Source organism: Cyprinus carpio, chromosome B22 (genome assembly GCF_018340385.1).
Source record: "Cyprinus carpio isolate SPL01 chromosome B22, ASM1834038v1, whole genome shotgun sequence".
Lineage (NCBI taxonomy): Eukaryota > Metazoa > Chordata > Actinopteri > Cypriniformes > Cyprinidae > Cyprinus > Cyprinus carpio.
In genome coordinates this window covers 34,827,374-34,845,008 of record NC_056618.1, presented here as the reverse complement: position 1 = coordinate 34,845,008, position 17,635 = coordinate 34,827,374, and the positions used below count along the sequence as shown (strand labels likewise).

Genomic DNA, 17,635 nt, shown 5'->3' with positions numbered 1-17,635 from the left:
CCCTAAGGTCATCCATTTCTCGATTTTAATGCATAAACAAACCTGCGTGACCATAGCAACCCGGGATTATCAGAGAATAAATTATTATATTATTTATTATAGTAATTATTACATTATTAAATTATTATATTAACCATAGACCATAGGTCAGCATTCAAATGAAGTTTATCATAAATAAATGTTACATAAAGTGCATAATATAAAATATAAAAACATTTTTATCCACCCTAGTCTTCTAAGTCCATTAACTGATCATCTTTTCCCCATGATATTTGTATATTAGGCTATTATTATTATTATTGGTTATATTTTTATATCTGTTTATATTCATTTTTTCCCTTAATTTCATTCCCATCTCTTAACATTCTGAATACTTCTGTAAATAATAGCCTAGGCTACTGTTAATGCTCGACATGCCAATAAAGCTTTGATTATGCTGACTGGAATTTTTGCTGGAATGCATTTTTAAATTGAACATTTTTTTTTTTATTTTGGCTAATTAATAGATCATAATTATACTATAACACTATAGTGTTTCGTTGAGGAATTAATCATTCACATAGTTTCATTTGTAAATGAAAACACAACATGCTCATTTATCATCACACGTGGGCATAAGTACAATCATAAAGTCAAAACTTTATTGGCATAATTGCCAGATAAATGATAAATGAGTCTGACAAAAGAGAACATGTTTTTGACTAAACTTTTTGATTTTGACCTGGAAGTTTGAAGTTTGCACAAGTTGGTGTATAGTTTTGAGATTGTGTTTATAGTTGTGAGAAAATTGTGAATTGTTTCATGAATTGTATGTTAGCACTCCAAAAAAACGTCTACAGTTTACGTTTGTAACCATGGTTCCCCCGAAGGGAACAAGACGTTGTGTCGCAACGCCATGGAAACTCCCCCAGAATGACCACGCTCTGAATCATATGTGTAATCAGTCCAATGAAAGGGCTAGATGTCATAGGCGGGTGACATAATGACCAGGAAGCTATAAAAGTACATGAGGTGGAACCTGCGTCAGCTTCTAGGAATGATGCAAGCAGAGGTGTAAAGTCCAGGGGTCAGAAAGTTAAAGTCCTGCCATTATGTTTATTCCACCCATGAACTCAGCAGCTGATTTCACCAGAGGAGGAACCAAGTCATTCCTTTCAAGTCACAATCGAGTCTCCAGTCAAATCCCAAGTCCTCAAAGAGTTCAAATTAATGAGATAATTAAGTGACTAATTAAATGATGATTGTGCATTAGTAATGAACACCTGCTGTTATTGAGAATTACAAAGGATCAGATGTTGATGTTTAATTGGTTAAAATGATGCCACCATCATGGAGATCAGTGTTTGCTTTAGTTGGACTTGTTTTTTTTATTTTAAGTGTTAAAAGTCACATTAGTTAAAATATATTGGACGTTTTAAACCTAATCAGTGGAATTGTCAAATAGTCCCTTACGTTCCAAGTGATGCTATAGCACTTCAAAGCTTTCTCCGGTTTAAATTTGCTGCTGAAATACACTTACATGGTTTTTAAAAAATATTTTCATGTCGATATAAAGTTGCTTCATATTGTTAAACTAATCGTGGTAGTGGTATCTTTGTAGCACTGTCGTCTCTGTAGAGCAGTGGCACATGAAAGCAAATGTCTGACGGATATCGAACCTAAAACTAACTTTACCGCGCTGCAAAAGCATAAAAAAACTACTCTTTGCTGTCTCGTTTACCTTTTCGTGAACTTTGGAATGCAAAAGTCAATGATCTGTATGTGTTTTATGACCTTATTTCAGTGACTTCAAAATTGTAGTTTTTCTCTAACCACGCATAAATGTTGTTTTCTCAAAAACACAATCATGTACATACATGCTATTTACATATTATTGTAGCCCAGTTTGTACTAAATACAGTTTTTCAGACTTTAGCCATGTATATGTTTATAAGCAACTGAAAAAAAAGCACAAAAGTCAGAGCATGTCAAAACTTCTCCAGGCCCCCGAAACCCCCTAGACCTCAGAGGGTTAACTGAAAAATGAGTGTTTACTATTGTCATTTCACATTATTGACACACTATTTTCCTAATTAATGCTGTACAATTGCTTTGACACAATCTGTATTGTTAAAAGCACTATATAAATAAAGGTGACTTGACTTGACATCTGAATGGGCATTTCACTCATTCGATGCGTAAGCTTTACATTTGCATAGGCCATACTACTGGAATTTGTGATTGGTTGACAGCAAATTTCAAATATTAAATGGAACGATAAAATACCCTAGTGAAAAAAAAAGTATACCAAGTATACTTGCAGCCAGACTAATTGTCAGTATACTTCAAGTGTGTTAATGATTAGTGAACTTGAAGTGTGCGATTTTGAAATAACTATTTTTTTACTAAGTGTATTTTAGTTCTAATTAAATTATTAAGTATAACATTAAGTATATTTAGTGTACTTTTTTTCTGCTAAATTGGAACAACTTCAAGTATACTTTGTATTTATTGATTAGTGATATTAAAGTGTACTTTTTAATAAAACATTACAAACTAATAAAGAGCACACAATCAAAAAAACAAAAATGTAACAATAAATATAAAAAACATGAAAAAAAATCAACAAAACTTAACCAAAATTCCGAACAAAAAATTCAAGGTCATTACTATAAATGCATAACTTCAATGACAGACAGAGACAAACTGTTAACAATTCAAACAGTGTTTATCTAATCCACAAACGGTTTTAGCATTGCAAAACATAAAATGCACCATGTTCTTAAATAAAAAGAACGCTGAAAGAAACAACCATTAAAAAGAAAATTTAACAGCAGCAACACAATTGACTTTTTTGCTGAATTTGCTTTTTATTTTTTTTTACTTTAGTTCAAACATGTAAAATAAATACAATAAAACAAAACAAAAAACAATACAACACAATACAATTTAAAATTGCATGTAGTGTGTAGAAAATAGGGTTGTAACGATATATAAATTAATTAATAATAATTTAATTTATGGATTTAACAGAAAAAGTGATTTACAATGCATTCAGGCTATACATTTTTTACCAGTATGTGTGTTCCCTGGGATTTGAACCCACAACCTTTTGCGCTGCTAACGATGTGCTTAAAAAAGTGAATATCTGCAGTATGGGAATACTTTGGATATATATATATATATAAAAAAATTAACACAGGGTTGTCTTTGAGGACGGCTCCAACTTGCAAAAAATGTGGATGCACAGTGGCTGCAAAAGCAGGCAATACATCCAACATCTTAGCTCATATTCGTGGACACCATCCCTCCGTGCAGATGAAGGTGTGTTGCATTATGATTATGATTTCCATGATGCAGAGGATATTTTCTGAGACGATTATCATACCGTGAAAATCTCATACCATTACAACCCTAGTGGAAACTCCACGAAAACAGCATTTGTTAAAGTAAAAGAGATAATAGATAGTCTTGTTTTTCGCTTAAGTTAGTCTCTCTCAACTGAGCAGTAGCCTATAAAACGATGTCATGCTGTCTACAGATGCAGAGGCACTTACGGTTTAAAAACACAATGACAGACTTCAGTGACTAAATAATTAATGAAATTTACCACAGGATTTTTTTTTTTTTATTAATTTCTTTCTTTATTTATTTTTGCTTCTCATCTGCACCTCTATGAGCAGCTTCACCATTAACAATGCACAGCTAATTAAAACAGCATGAGTGCTGATTAATATTTCTGAAATAAATATTTCTGTGAAACGCATTAGGTTGCACAGAAGAAAGACGATATATTGATATAGCAGCAGAGGGCTATTATTTTGGTGAACGAACTAAGGATGACGTCACGGGCTCATATTTGGTTGACCAATCGGCGGAAAGGGGCGTGTCATGACCGCCCACGAGGGGAAAACGAATTTTGAGTGGTTTATCCGTTTTCTACCCATGAACCAAAAAAAAAAAAAAAACGAAATCGAGCCAAAATCTTTTTTTTTGTTTTTTTTTATTATTATTTTAACAAACGAAAAAATGAGAAAATGACAATTTTCTCGTTTCTGCTTATTTCATTTCAAGTGGAAAAAAAAAACTATGAAAACGTACATAGTTGGCTGTATGTCATGTCACTTTCACTTTCACCTTTATATATATATACAGCTGCATAGTGTCTATGCCGACAGCATCGTGGGTGAGTACCAGCCCATGAACCTTTTTTTTTAAACTTAAGCTCCCCCTTGTCAGGTGACACATGACAGTGAAACTATTACAGAAGGATCCATTTTGTCATATGAGAAAGTAAACCGCATTTAGAGAGCAAAACAGTGAGTATCACTATTTCAGTGTCATTTTGGATAGTCAGAATCAGTCCAGACTGGTTTAAAGTGAAGTACAACTATAAGCTGTATCAGATATGTTTACAGTTTTTATTTTATTTTATTATTGCTAGAAAGCATTGTTCAATACTGAAGCCACATTTTCAAAACTCTTGCGAAACAGTCAATGCGGACCAAAGCGTGAATAATTTTTCACCGCTTTCACACAAAATGCGTTCACTGACCACATTTTCTATAATCCATAAGCACTTTTGTCATTCATACTTCACCACCTGCAAAACACTATACTCTGTTTGCAGCACATATTTCAAATGCTAGCACACTGCTTTAAAAACTGATAAAAGCACATTGAAATCAGAACGATGGCAAATTCTGTCCATTTCTGCGGGAATTATTTATTTATTTAGTCATTTATCAGACGCTTTTATACAAAGCGACTTACAAATGAGGCAATCAATTGTACTATTAAAATAACTAAAAACAGATCCAAAACTAAAAGCTAAAACTTTATAAATACTACCTATACACAATATGAATGATTCTTATGTTAGAATCATTCATATAAGAATGATTCTAACATAACACTAAGCCAAACAAAAAAAAAAATTAAATTATATATATATAGAGAGAGAGGGATGATTAGAACCCTCGCAGTACAGTACATCCATCTTACCATCTCTTCCATACCTTTTCCAAAGCACTTGTCTTGTGTATGGTCATGGGGAGGCTGGAGGCAGACAGATGGAGAGTCTATTACAGGGATGACGCACAAACACACTTATGACACTTTTCCACTGCATGGTACGGCTCGGTATGGTTCACTTTTGGGGGGTTTTCCACTGCAGGGTCGTCACTAGTGGGGTGAAAGGTGGTGACTATTATAGGGGCCCACAGGCTGAGGGGGGCCCCCGGTGATCTCAACCGACTGGCTGAGGCCAGCCAAAAAAGACGCTCAGGACAGTTGACAGGCCACTGCTGCGCGTCGTCATGAAAGCTTATCATTTGCACGTGTTTTTAAATATACTCTGATAGCTGCAACAGCAGGGAGGAACGGTACGGAGGATGAATGAGGTAAGTAGGTGTGTGTGTGCCAGTGATGCTTCCCCAGCTGTGGCAGCTAATGTGATTTCATCACAGCATGTAAATATATAGGGAGAAAATGCAGTTTTTCTCATTCGTTCCTTGTGCTGTAATACAGTCAGTAAAACAAAAAAGATGTTATTCTCACTGTATAATGAAATACTTTTCTATGAAAGATAGAGTAAGCGTTCACAGTTTATGCAATGCTCCATATTGTTTGTGATTTGAAGGTCAGTGGGTTATGAATAAAATGTATGTTTTCTGAATGGGAATTGTGGCCGGTGTTATGGTGGAACAAGTTTACTCTGAGACATTAAGTGTTTTGTTAGTCTGAGTGAAATTTGGAAGTGATATTAACTGTTTGGCCAAGGTTCATGTTGATAATGCAGACTGTGTGAAAAGTTTAGAAAATGTGGCTTTGGTAGTGAACAATGCTTGTTAGCTTTCTTTTAAAGGGATACTCCACCCCAAAATGAAAATGTTGTCATTAATCACTTACCCCCATGTCGTTCCAAACCTGTAAAAGCTTTTTTCGTCTTTGGAACACAATTTAACATATTTTGGATGAAAACTGGGAGGCTTATGACTGTCCCATAAACTGCCAGGTAAATAACAGTGTCAAAGTCCAGAAAAGTATGAAAGACGTTGTCAGAATAGTCCATCTGCCATCAGTGGTTCGACCATAACGTTATGAAGCGGCGAAAATACTGTTTGTAAGCAAAAAAAAACAAAAATAACGACTTTATTCAACAATTCCTTTGGGGTGGGGGGGGTATCCCTTTAACACAGTGCTTGTCTGAAGTTATGCTGTTTGTGAAAAATTTGATTCGGTGTAAATAATTTCAGAATAAAATTGTTTTTGATCTGTGCAGGCCATTACTATGGACTAAGTGTTTTGAGTCAGAGGAGGATTTGCAAAAAAAAAAAAAAAAAATTGATGCAATGGTTCATAACTCACTCTGTGGCCAAACAACTGTATCTGCTTTTAGATGAAACCACAGCCTTCAGAATGAATCTCTCTGAAGAACCTGAAATAAACATAAATACAGTCAAGCGGTGAGAAAACTATAAATGTTTCACACATATTGTTCAGAAACAATAAATGCATACTATAACAGCATTATCATTTATAGTCTGACTCAGTGGGGTGAATCAGATTTACCTGAAGACATCAGTGTGTCTGTGAGGGAAAATCTTTCCGACCTCTGCAGAGAAGACAACTCTTCTGCTGTGCCCAGGTGAGATATTATGAGTGTCATATATACTGCAGGTGTGGTGTATTATGGACATTGTCACCAGGTGTCCCCAGAGGTGTAAAGTCCAGGGATCAGAACTTAAAAGTCCTGCCATTTGTTTATTCCACCCATGAACTCAGACAGCTGATTAAACTAATTAACAGAGGTGGAACCAAGTCATTACTTTCAAGTCACAAGCAAGTCTCAAGTCAAATCCCAAGTCCTCAAAGAGTTAAAGTTAATGAAATAATTAAATTACTAATTAAATGATGATTATGCATTAGTGATGAACACCTGCTGTTATTGAGAATTAGAATGAATTTGAATGAATTTCATTAAGTGGTGTTTCTCTTTGGTTTATTGACTGACATTCAGCTATTGCAGAACCACCAAAATAAGTCCTATTAAACAAATGCCACTGTAATACTTAAATATTTAAGGGAAAAAAGAACTTTATCAGCTCAGGCTTTTAGACATGAACACATATCATATGATCCTCAACAGTGGTGACAATAATTATTCATGCTGCAGTGCATGATGGGAGTTTTTACTATGACGTTACCCAGCATGCATTGCAGCATGAAGCATTTTGTTGATTGTCACCATTGTTGAGATTCATATGCTGGTTCTTTATGTCCGTGTGTCTAAAAAATACAAGAGTTCAAATATTAATATACATTACATACAGTATATTTAAATTTAATTCACTACAACTATTAGCACAACACTTTGCTTTCATGCTTTAGTTTCACTAGGTTGATTATTCTAAACCTGAACATATAAACTAAAAAAAATTACTAAATTTTTTTTTATTTTATACATAATGAGGCCAGTGCCAAATGACTAGCTCATCATATAGAACAGTTAATAGCTGCTTATTGCACTGTACAGCACTGCTTCACAATACCACATGTATTGCTACAGAGAGAGATCTAACGAAGTTAGTCAAGGGTCAAAAGCCCAACTACAGCAAACACTGATCTCCATGATAGCAACACCATTTTAACCAAAAAAACATCAACATCTGATCCTCTGTAAATCTTAATAACAGCATGTGTTCATCATTAATGCACAATCATTATTTAATTAATCACTTAATTTTCTCATTAACTTTAACTCTTTGAGGACTTGGGATTTGACTTGAGACTTGCTTGTACCTTGAAAGGAATGACTTGGTTTCACCTCTGTTGAAATAAACATATGACAGGACTTTTACTTTCTGACCCCTGGACTTTACACCTCTGATGCTGGATGTTTCTGTCAGTCCGTATCTGTGTGTATTTTAATATATACTGAATGAATGAAAAGTGCACATGCAGCAGATTCCTTTTATTTACAAAAAGATAACGCTTCAATCTTTTCAGAATTCAGAATTACCTGACAAATAATTAATTAAAGGGAGGTTGAAACAGTCAAGGTGTTTCAGTCAGAGCAGTGTAGGATTTTCAGAAACAGTTTTATTGCTGTTGTGTTTCAGTCTGTGTGAGAATGAATCCCCTGAACCCAGCTGTGTGTCCATGAAGAGTGACTGGTCAATGGACCGTCCAATTAAATTCAGTTTGGGAGAATCATCTGCTGATCTGAGGTGTTGTTCAGCTTACATTATAATAAATATATGTTATTTATTAATTTACTGATGTGTATTAAATGCAAAAATACATATTTACAAAAATATGCAATATTTGTCAAAACAGTATTTTACCATTTTTGATTGACAGTCAAAAACCTAAAGAATCAGAATCATCTACGGCAAAGAAGAACATAAACTCCATTTTCAAGGTTGGTTTTGTTTGAGTATTTGTGTGTGTGTGTGTGTGTGTGTGTGTGTGTGTGTGTGTGTGTGTGTGTGTGTGTGTGTGTGTGTGTGTGTGTGTGTGTGTGTGTGTTTAAATGTAACAAAGCAGACAGGGGCTGGGTTTAGGGGTGGGGTTAAAGAATGCAATATACAGTGGGTACGGAAAGTATTCAGACCCCCTTAAATGTTTCACTTTTTGTTATATTGCAGCCATTTGCTAAAATCATCAAGTTCATTTTTTTCCTCATTAATGTACACACAGCATCCCATATTGACAGAAAAACACAGAATTGTTGACATTTTTGCAGATTTATTAAAAAAGAAACACTGAAATATCACATGGTCCTAATTATTCAGACCCTTTGTTGTGACACTCGTATATTTAACTCAGGTGCTGTCCATTTCTTCTGATCATCCTTGAGATGGTTCTACACCTTCATTTGAGTCCAGCTGTGTTTGATTATACTGATTGGACTTGATTAGGAAAGCCACAAACTTGTCTATAAAAGACCTTACAGCTCACAGTGCATGTCAGAGCAAATGAGAATCATGAGGTCAAAGGAACTGCCTGAAGAGCTCAGAGACAGAATTGTGGCAAGGCACAGATCTGGCCAAGGTTACAAAAAATTTCTGCTGCACTTTAGGTTCCTAAGAGCACAGTGGCCTCCATAATCCTTAAATGGAAGACGTTTGGGATGACCAGAACCCTTCCTAGAGCTGGCCGTCCGGCCAAACTGAGCTATCGGGGGAGAAGAGGCCTTGGTGAGAGAGGTAAAGAAGAACCCAAAGATCACTGTGGCTGAGCTCCAGAGATGCAGTCGGAAGATGGGAGAAAGTTGTAGAAAGTCAACCATCACTGCAGCCCTCCACCAGTCGGGGGTTTATGGCAGAGTGGCCCGACGGAAGCCTCTCCTCAGTGCAAGACACATTAAAAAGCCCGCATGGAGTTTGCTAAAAAACAGAGAAATAAGATTCTCTGGTCTGAGGAGTGGCTTCACAACAACTCCGTGACTGTTCTTGAATGGCCCAGCCAGAGCCCTGACTTAAACCCAATTGAGCATCTCTGGAGAGACCTGAAAATGGCTGTCCTCTAACGTTTACCATCCAACCTGACAGAACTGGAGAGGATCTGCAAGGAGGAATGGCAGAGGATCCCCAAATCCAGGTGTGAAAAACTTGTTGCACCTTTCCCAAAAAGAATCATGGCTGTATTAGATCAAAAGGGTGCTTCTACTAAATACTGAGCAAAGGGTCTGAATACTTAGGACCATGTGATATTTCAGTTTTTCTTTTTTAATAAATGTGCAAAAATGTCATAAATTCTGTGTTTTTCTGTCAATATGGGGTGCTGTATGTACATTGAGGAAAAAAAATGAACAAATGATTTTAGCAAATGGCTGCAATATAACAAAGAGTAAAAAATTCAAGGGGGTCTGAATACTTTCCGTACCCACAAGTTTGTACAGTATTTATTTGTACAGAAGTCCCAATAAAACATGAAAATCCAATATGTGTGTGTGTGTGTGTGTGTGTGTGTGTGTGTGTGTCCCAACATAACAGACCTCTGCAAAGAAGTATTAAGAAATGAAGAAAAAATCTGTGAAATCAAACAATTGTGCATCATCACACCTACTCTTACCCTCACATTTAATTTCCAAATCATCTTATACATATAAAGTAATATGTAGACCAATACAAAGTTGATCAATGTCCACTAAAATAGAAAAGCTAAATCCATATGTAACTTGACTGCTGCACAAAGTTGGTAAAATCAGCTGGCGGAGTTCATGAATGGAATAAACATATGGCAGGACTTTTACTTTCTGATGCCTGGACTTTACACCTCTGATAAAGAGTCACCTACCTCAGATGTCTTCAGGAAAAGGGCTACCAAGCCACTTCTGAAACAGAAACAACATCAGAAGCATCTTACCTAGGCTAGGGAGAAAAAGAACTGGACTGTTGCTCAGTGGTCCAAAGTCCTCTTTTTAGATAAAAGCTAATTTTGCATTTCATTTGGAAATCAAGGTCTGAAGTCTGGAGGAAGATTGTTCCAATTACCTGAATTTGCTAATTAGCACAGTTTTTCAGCCAGGAGGTCAGAGATGGGACCAAGACATTCCTTTAAAGTCACAAGCAAGTCTCAAGCAGAGGTGTAAAGTCCAGGGGTCAGAAAGTGAAAGTCCTGCCATATGTTTATTCCATCCATGAACTCAGCCAGCTGATTTCACCAGAGCAGGAACCAAGTCATTCCTTTCAAGTCTCAACCAAGTCTAAATTCAAATACCAAGTCCTCAAATAGTTAAAGTTAATGAGATAATTAAGTGACTAATTAAATGACGATTGCACATTATTGATGAACATCTGCTGTTAAAGGGTTAGTTCACCCAAAAATGAAAATTACTCACACTGAAGTCATCCTAGGTGTATATGACTTTCTTCTTTCAGACAAATCCAGTCAGAGTTATATAAAGAATTGTCTTTGATCTTTCAAGCTGTTTAATGGCACTCAGCGGGTATTGCAGTGCATCAGTCCAAAAGAAGTGAAATAAAAAGTGCCCATCCATTAAAAAAAAGTGTCTCAGATGGCTCCGGCTGGTGAACAAAGTCCTCCTATAGTGAATCGATGCGTTTTTGTAAGAAAAATATCCATATTCAAAATAATAATCAGTTTAATAATAATAATCAGTTTAATTTAGCTTGCGCTCACTGTTGTACACAGAAGCAGTTCCGGGCGGATGACGTATGAGATCAGCGTTGCGCATGCGTCGCTCAGAAGTGAGGAATGTGGAAGCGCAGCAGAGATCAAAACAAAACAACGGTCACTAATTAGAAGTACAAAACAAGGATTTGTAATGAAGAATATCAGAGGATTTCAATATGAGCCAAGAAGAGACTGGTTTTCCTTTACTAAAGGAAACCTTGCTTCTTTTGCTTCTGTTAACAAACGTTTTCACGAGAATCACTGGCGCATGTTCAACATTGACCTCATCAAAGACAATTTTCAATTTGTGGTCAAGGTTTGCTTTAGTTTGTCTCTTGACCCTTTTAATAATTTAAAGTAATTTGCTTCTAAACAATTGCAATATCATTTCACAGCAATCACTTCTTAATTACCAAAACATAATAAAAAAGCAAAAAACTAACTTAAAATCACTGATCACAACTCCTTTAAATGAACATCATGAAGTCGTGTCTCTCTTTGGTTTATTGATTGACATTCTGCTATTATGGAACTCCAAAAAAAAGTCACATTAAACAAATGCCACTGTAATACTTCATTATTGAAAAAAATAACTGTGTGTGTGTGTGTGTGTGCGTGTGTGTGTGTCTCTCTCTCTCTCTCTCTCTCTCTAAATATAATGGGAGTTCACATTTTAATTTACAGTACATATATGTATAAATTTAATTCACTATAAATGTTAGAGCCACACTTTGTTCACATGCTGTGGTTTCACGAGGCTGGTAATGCAAAACCTATACATATAAAAGAAATAAGTTAATTTGGATGTAATCAGGCCAGCTCATGTTGACTGTATCATCATATAAAAATAACTAATATCTGAACAGCACTGACCTCACTGTTTCACAACACCACATGCATTGCTACAGAGAGAGATCTAACAAAGGAAGTCAAGGATCAAGAGCCCAACACCGATCTCCATGATGGTGACACCATTTTAACCATCAAAACATCAACATCTGATCCTCTCTAATTCTCAGTAACAGCAGGTGTTCATCACTAATGCACAATCATCATTTAATTAGTCACTTAATTATCTCATCAACTTTAAATTTAAGGACTTGGGATTTGACTTGAGACTTGCTTGTTATTTGAAAGAAATGACTTGTGCCCACCTCTCCAGGAGTTAGAACTAATTAGTTAAATCAGCTGGCAGAGTTCATGAGTGGAATAAATACACTGAACAAAATTATAAACGCAACACTTTTGTTTTTGCCCCCGTTTTTCATGAGCTGAGCTCAAAGATCCAAGACTTTTTCTATGTACACAAAAGGCCTATTTCTCTCAAATATTGTTCACAAATCTTTCTAAATCTGTGTTAGTGAGCACTTCTCCTTTGCCAAGATAATCCATGCACCTCACAGGTGTGGCATATTAAGATGCTAATTAGACAGCATGATTATTGCACAGGTGTGCCTTTTTGTGTACATAGAAAAAGTCTTAGATCTTTGAGTTCAGCTCATGAAAAATGGGGGCAAAAACAAAAGTGTTGCTTTTATAATTTTGTTCAGTATATATATATATATATATATATATATATATATATATATATATATATATATATATATATATATATATATATGAGGACTTTTACTTTCTGACCCCTGGACTTTACACCTCTGATAAATTCAGTCTTGACTCTTAAATATTGATCCTTTGGTTCACCCTTCAAGTAACTGAATGTTTGTTCATTGTTTGAATATTCATTATTTCAGGAGCTTGAGCAGAAAATTATCTCTGTAATGAAGACTGAGCTGGAAAGTTTTAGAAGACTGTTGAGTCCAGATTACCCAGAATGCTCTGAAAGAGACCGTAATGCTGATGAGGGTCATAGCAGAATCAGAGAGGGGGTTTTGAAGATCGCACTGCACATCCTGAGGAAGATGAACCAGACAGACCTAGCTAACACACTACAGACCAGTAAGAGTTCTGGATCAACAGATTATACCCTGCAAATAACCTTTAAAAAATACATAATATTAAACCTATCAAGCATAAAAAAAACTAAAACATTTCATGTCATCCTATGCATATAATCTGAAAAATATTAAATTAAATAAACCTATGTGTTAACTATTTTTTTTATTCACTATTGTTCAATTAATTTGTTATTAGTAAATAACAATGATTTCCCTTACTTAGAACTGATGCCTGTGTATCAACAAAAACTCAAATCCAGACTACAGGATAAATATCAGAGAATCAATGAAGGAATGTCCAGTTATGGAGAATCAACACGTCTGAATGAGATCTACACAGAGCTCTACATCACAGAGGGAGGCAGTGGAGAGGTCAATAATGAACATGAGGTAAGACAGATTGAGACAGTGTCCAGGAGACCAGAGACACAGGAGACACCAATTAACTACAATGAGATATTTAAACCCTTACCTGGACAAGACAAACCCATCAGAACTGTGCTGACTAAAGGAGTCGCTGGAATTGGAAAAACAGTCTCTGTGCAGAAGTTCATTCTGGACTGGTCTGAAGGAAAAGCCAATCAGGACGTTCATTTCATATTTTCACTTCCTTTCAGGGAGCTGAATCTGATACAGAAAAATCTCAGTCTTAAGCAACTTCTAAACCACCTTCATACAGAAACCAAAGAAATTAAATCAACAGATTATGATGACTATAAAGTCATGTTCATATTTGATGGTCTGGATGAGTGTCGGCTTCCTTTAGATTTCCAAAACAATCAGAGCTTGTCTGATCTGACAGAATCAGCTTCAGTGGATGTGCTGCTGACCAACCTCATCAAGGGGAACCTACTTCCTTCTGCTCTCCTCTGGATCACCTCTCGACCAGCAGCAGCCAATCAGATCTCTCCTGAGTGTGTTGACCAGGTCACAGAGGTACGAGGATTCAACGACCCTCAGAAGGAGGAATATTTCAGCAAGAGAATAAATGATCAGAGTCTGGCTGACAGAATCTTCACACACATCCGATCATCAAGAAGTCTGTACATCATGTGTCACATCCCAGTCTTCTGCTGGATTTCAGCCACTGTTCTGGAGAGAATGATGGGTAAAGCAGAGAGTGCAGAGATTCCCAAGACTCTCACACAAATGTTTACACACTTCCTGATCTTTCAGACCAAACTGAAGACTCAGAAGTATGATGGAAAATACGAAATCAATCCTGGTCAGGCTAGAAAGACTATTATGTCTCTAGGAAAACTGGCTTTTGTACAGCTGGAAAAAGGGAACCTGATCTTCTATGAGGAGGACCTGAAAGAGTGCGGCATTGATGTCAGAGAAGTGTCAGTGCACTCGGGAGTTTGTACCCAGATCTTCAGAGAGGAGTTTGGACTGCAGCTGGGGAAGGTGTACAGCTTTGTTCATCTGAGTATTCAGGAGTTTCTTGCTGCTTTATTCAAGCTGCTATCCTTTTCTGAACATAACACAGGACTGTTGAATATGTCTGGGTCACCAATAACCAGTTTACTGAAGGGAGAGGTGGACAAGGCCTTACAGAGTGAGAACGGACACTGGGACCTTTTCCTCCGGTTCCTTCTAGGTCTCTCACTAGAGTCTAATCAGACTCTCTTAAAAGGCCTTCTGAGAAAGACAGTAAGCACTTCACACAACAATTCAGAAACAGCTGAATACATTAAACAGAAGATCAGGGAGAATGGCTCTACAGAGAAATCCATCAACCTCTTCCACTGTCTGAATGAACTGAATGATTGTTCACTACAGCAGGAAGTCCAAACATACCTGAGCAGAACAGGTGCCCGTTGTCTCTCTGGAGTCAAACTGTCTCCTGCTCAGTGGTCTGCTCTGGTGTTTATGCTGTTGAACTCAGAAGAAGAGCTGGATGAGTTTAAACTGAGTAAATATGATCCATCAGAAGAATGTCTACTGAGGCTGCTGCCAGTAATCAAAGCATCTAGAAAGGCTGAGTGAGTATTTTACAGTGTCTTTTTTATAGACCTTATTGTGTACAGTAGGCCTGTACATGGTTTTTCCATATTTTGAGGCCTTTTTTTATTTGACACACTCAGATAACATCATAGAGTGCTCTACTAATGACCTGATGTGTTAATAAAGCCTGTTTCATAAGAGAAATTCATATAAACTGTGCAAATCTGGGGTGCTTCCAAGAACAGGTTTGTAAATACTCTGATACTACAAATATTAGATTAGGATCAACATATGCAGCCAGAATGATCTCAAATAATAATTCACGCAAAAGACACGATGCACACATGCGTAACCCAATTCACATGCATGAAAAATAATTCACGTGCATGAAAAAAAATATTATATATATATATATATATATATATATATATATATATATATATATATATATATATATATATATATATATATATATATATATATTCACAAAACCAATTCATGTGCACAAAATAATAATATATATTCATAAAATAAGTTTCACAAATGCAAAACACAATTCACAGATGTACAACTGTGTACAAAATTTTTGAATGTTTACAAGCTTTATCATGGGCTGTGAATGTGAATCACCTTGGATTTGTGTGTGTTTTTTTGAGACTTTCCTGGCAGCGAACTGCTCCCACGCAGGACACTCGTACTCTTTAGCCAATCAGATTTGAGCCTGTCAGTCGACCAATCATAACCCACTCTGGGCATATGAATCGGGTGCCCTGGGCGTGCCTACCTGGATGCTGACATCATCAGTGCGAGACCACTGTTCAAGTTACGATTCAGCAAAGGTATTTGCAGTTGATTGTTTTATTTCAGTTAACTAGCCAAGTAAAGGTTTATCGTTTTATGTTTGCATGTTTACTTAAAATTTGGAAGTAAAATTGGTCATTTAGACACTCACTAACGTAAACAATGTAAGCCAGAGGCTGCTGTTAAGAATATTGTGATTTAATATTGATAAATTATTATGTTTATTTAATAAAGAATCATAAGTCACGTGGATACCATACCACATTAAGATATTAGATTCAGAAACGCAGTGTAAAGCATAAAATAGTGTTTTTACTGATGGGACATGTGGTAAATAAATATAAGATTATGATAATATACTTTTTTTTTATTGAGAATATAAAAGAGCTGTCACAGCAGAGCTTGTCTTGTGTTTAAATTCCTGTGATGGCTCGCATTCAAGTGATGACAATGTGATAACATGCACACATTGGAGACGGTGTACATTTCATTTAAGTTTGTTTATGCTGCAGATACTATTTAATTTAGAATTGTGAAGCTGATGATGTATAAGTAGCTGCTGAGACACCCTTGACCCTACTATTCCTACTTCATCCCCTGCCACAAGTTATGAGGTGATGTGAATCTAGAAGTTTCATTTGGAACTGGAACTCTTTCAAAACAGTCATGTTGCAACCCATTCATTTTGACAGTATCAAAAACTTTTTAAGTCATGCATTATTACTACATTTTTTGTTTTGTTCATAACAGGACCCCATAGCTTTGTACATGTTCAAGGTGTAAAGCTTTATGCATTGTTAAATGTTCTTGTTATTGTTCTGGTTTTATGTAAGAATTAAAACATTCAAAATAAGTCAGTTGTAATAGTTTCTGTCTAAGATTTATTAATTTTATTAAAGTTTATTAAAGTTTTCTGAATACTTTGGGAATAAAATGTCCATTCAATGACCTGACCATGATTAATTGCAATGTGCCTGTAACATGAAATATGAATAGACAATTATGGAGTACAAACGTGGCACAGTTGAATATACAGGTGCATCTCAATTAATTAGAATGTCGTGGAAAAGTTCATTTAATTCAGTAATTCAACTCAAATTGTGAAACTTGTGTAATAAATTAATTCAATGCACACAGACTGAAGTAGAAGTCTTTGGTTCTTTAAATTGTGATGATTTTGGGTTACATTTAACAAAAACCCACCAATTCAATATCTCAACAAATTAGAATACTTCATAAGACCAATAAAAAAATAAATAAAAAAAAAACCTTTTTAGTAAATTGTTGGCCTTCTGGAAAGTATATTAATTTACTGTACATGTACAGTACTCAATACTTGGTAGGGGCTCCTTTTGCTTTAATTACTGCCTCAATTCTGTGTGGCATGAAGGTGATCAGTTTGTGGCACTGCTGAGGTGGTATGGAAGCCCAGGTTTCTTTGACAGTGGCTCATAGATTTCTGGTGAGTCAAGCACACCAACACCAACTTTTGGTGCTTTTGGCAGTGTGGGCAGGTGCCAAATCCTGCTGGAAAATGAAATCAGCATCTTCAAAAAGCTGGTCAGCAGAAGGAAGCATGAAGTGCTCCAAAATGTCTTGGTAAACGGGTGCAGTGACTTTGGTTTTCAAAAAACACAATGGAGCAACACCAGCAGATGAGATTGCACCCCAAATCATCACAGAATGTGGAAACTTAACACTGGACTTCAAGCAACTTGGGCTATGAGCTTCTCCACCCTTCCTCCAGACTCTAGGACCTTGGTTTCCAAATGAAATACAAAACTTGCTCTCATCTGAAAAGAGGA

The 17,635-nt window shown here is 36.1% G+C and overlaps 1 protein-coding gene across 6 annotated transcripts in view; it reads left to right on the top strand.

Annotated features, from left to right (window-relative positions):
• The first annotated feature begins 4,208 nt into the window (after positions 1–4,208).
• The window catches only part of LOC109070717 (NACHT, LRR and PYD domains-containing protein 12-like), a 70,799-nt gene continuing 57,372 nt past the window's right edge, over positions 4,209–17,635 (top strand). For 4 of the 6 annotated variants that reach the window (XM_042748846.1, XM_042748844.1, XM_042748845.1 and 1 more), the window contains exons 1-7: positions 4,209–4,298; positions 6,263–6,446; positions 6,524–6,628; positions 8,103–8,210; positions 8,344–8,404; positions 12,879–13,083; positions 13,306–15,067. In XM_042748846.1, coding sequence (XP_042604780.1) covers positions 6,328–6,446; positions 6,524–6,628; positions 8,103–8,210; positions 8,344–8,404; positions 12,879–13,083; positions 13,306–15,067 — 2,360 coding nt within the window. In that variant the 5' untranslated portion in view covers positions 4,209–4,298; positions 6,263–6,327. The remainder of the gene's footprint in view (positions 4,299–6,262; positions 6,447–6,523; positions 6,629–8,102; positions 8,211–8,343; positions 8,405–12,878; positions 13,084–13,305; positions 15,068–17,635) is intronic. The other 2 variants (XM_042748843.1, XM_042748842.1) reach the window with 2 other exon arrangements.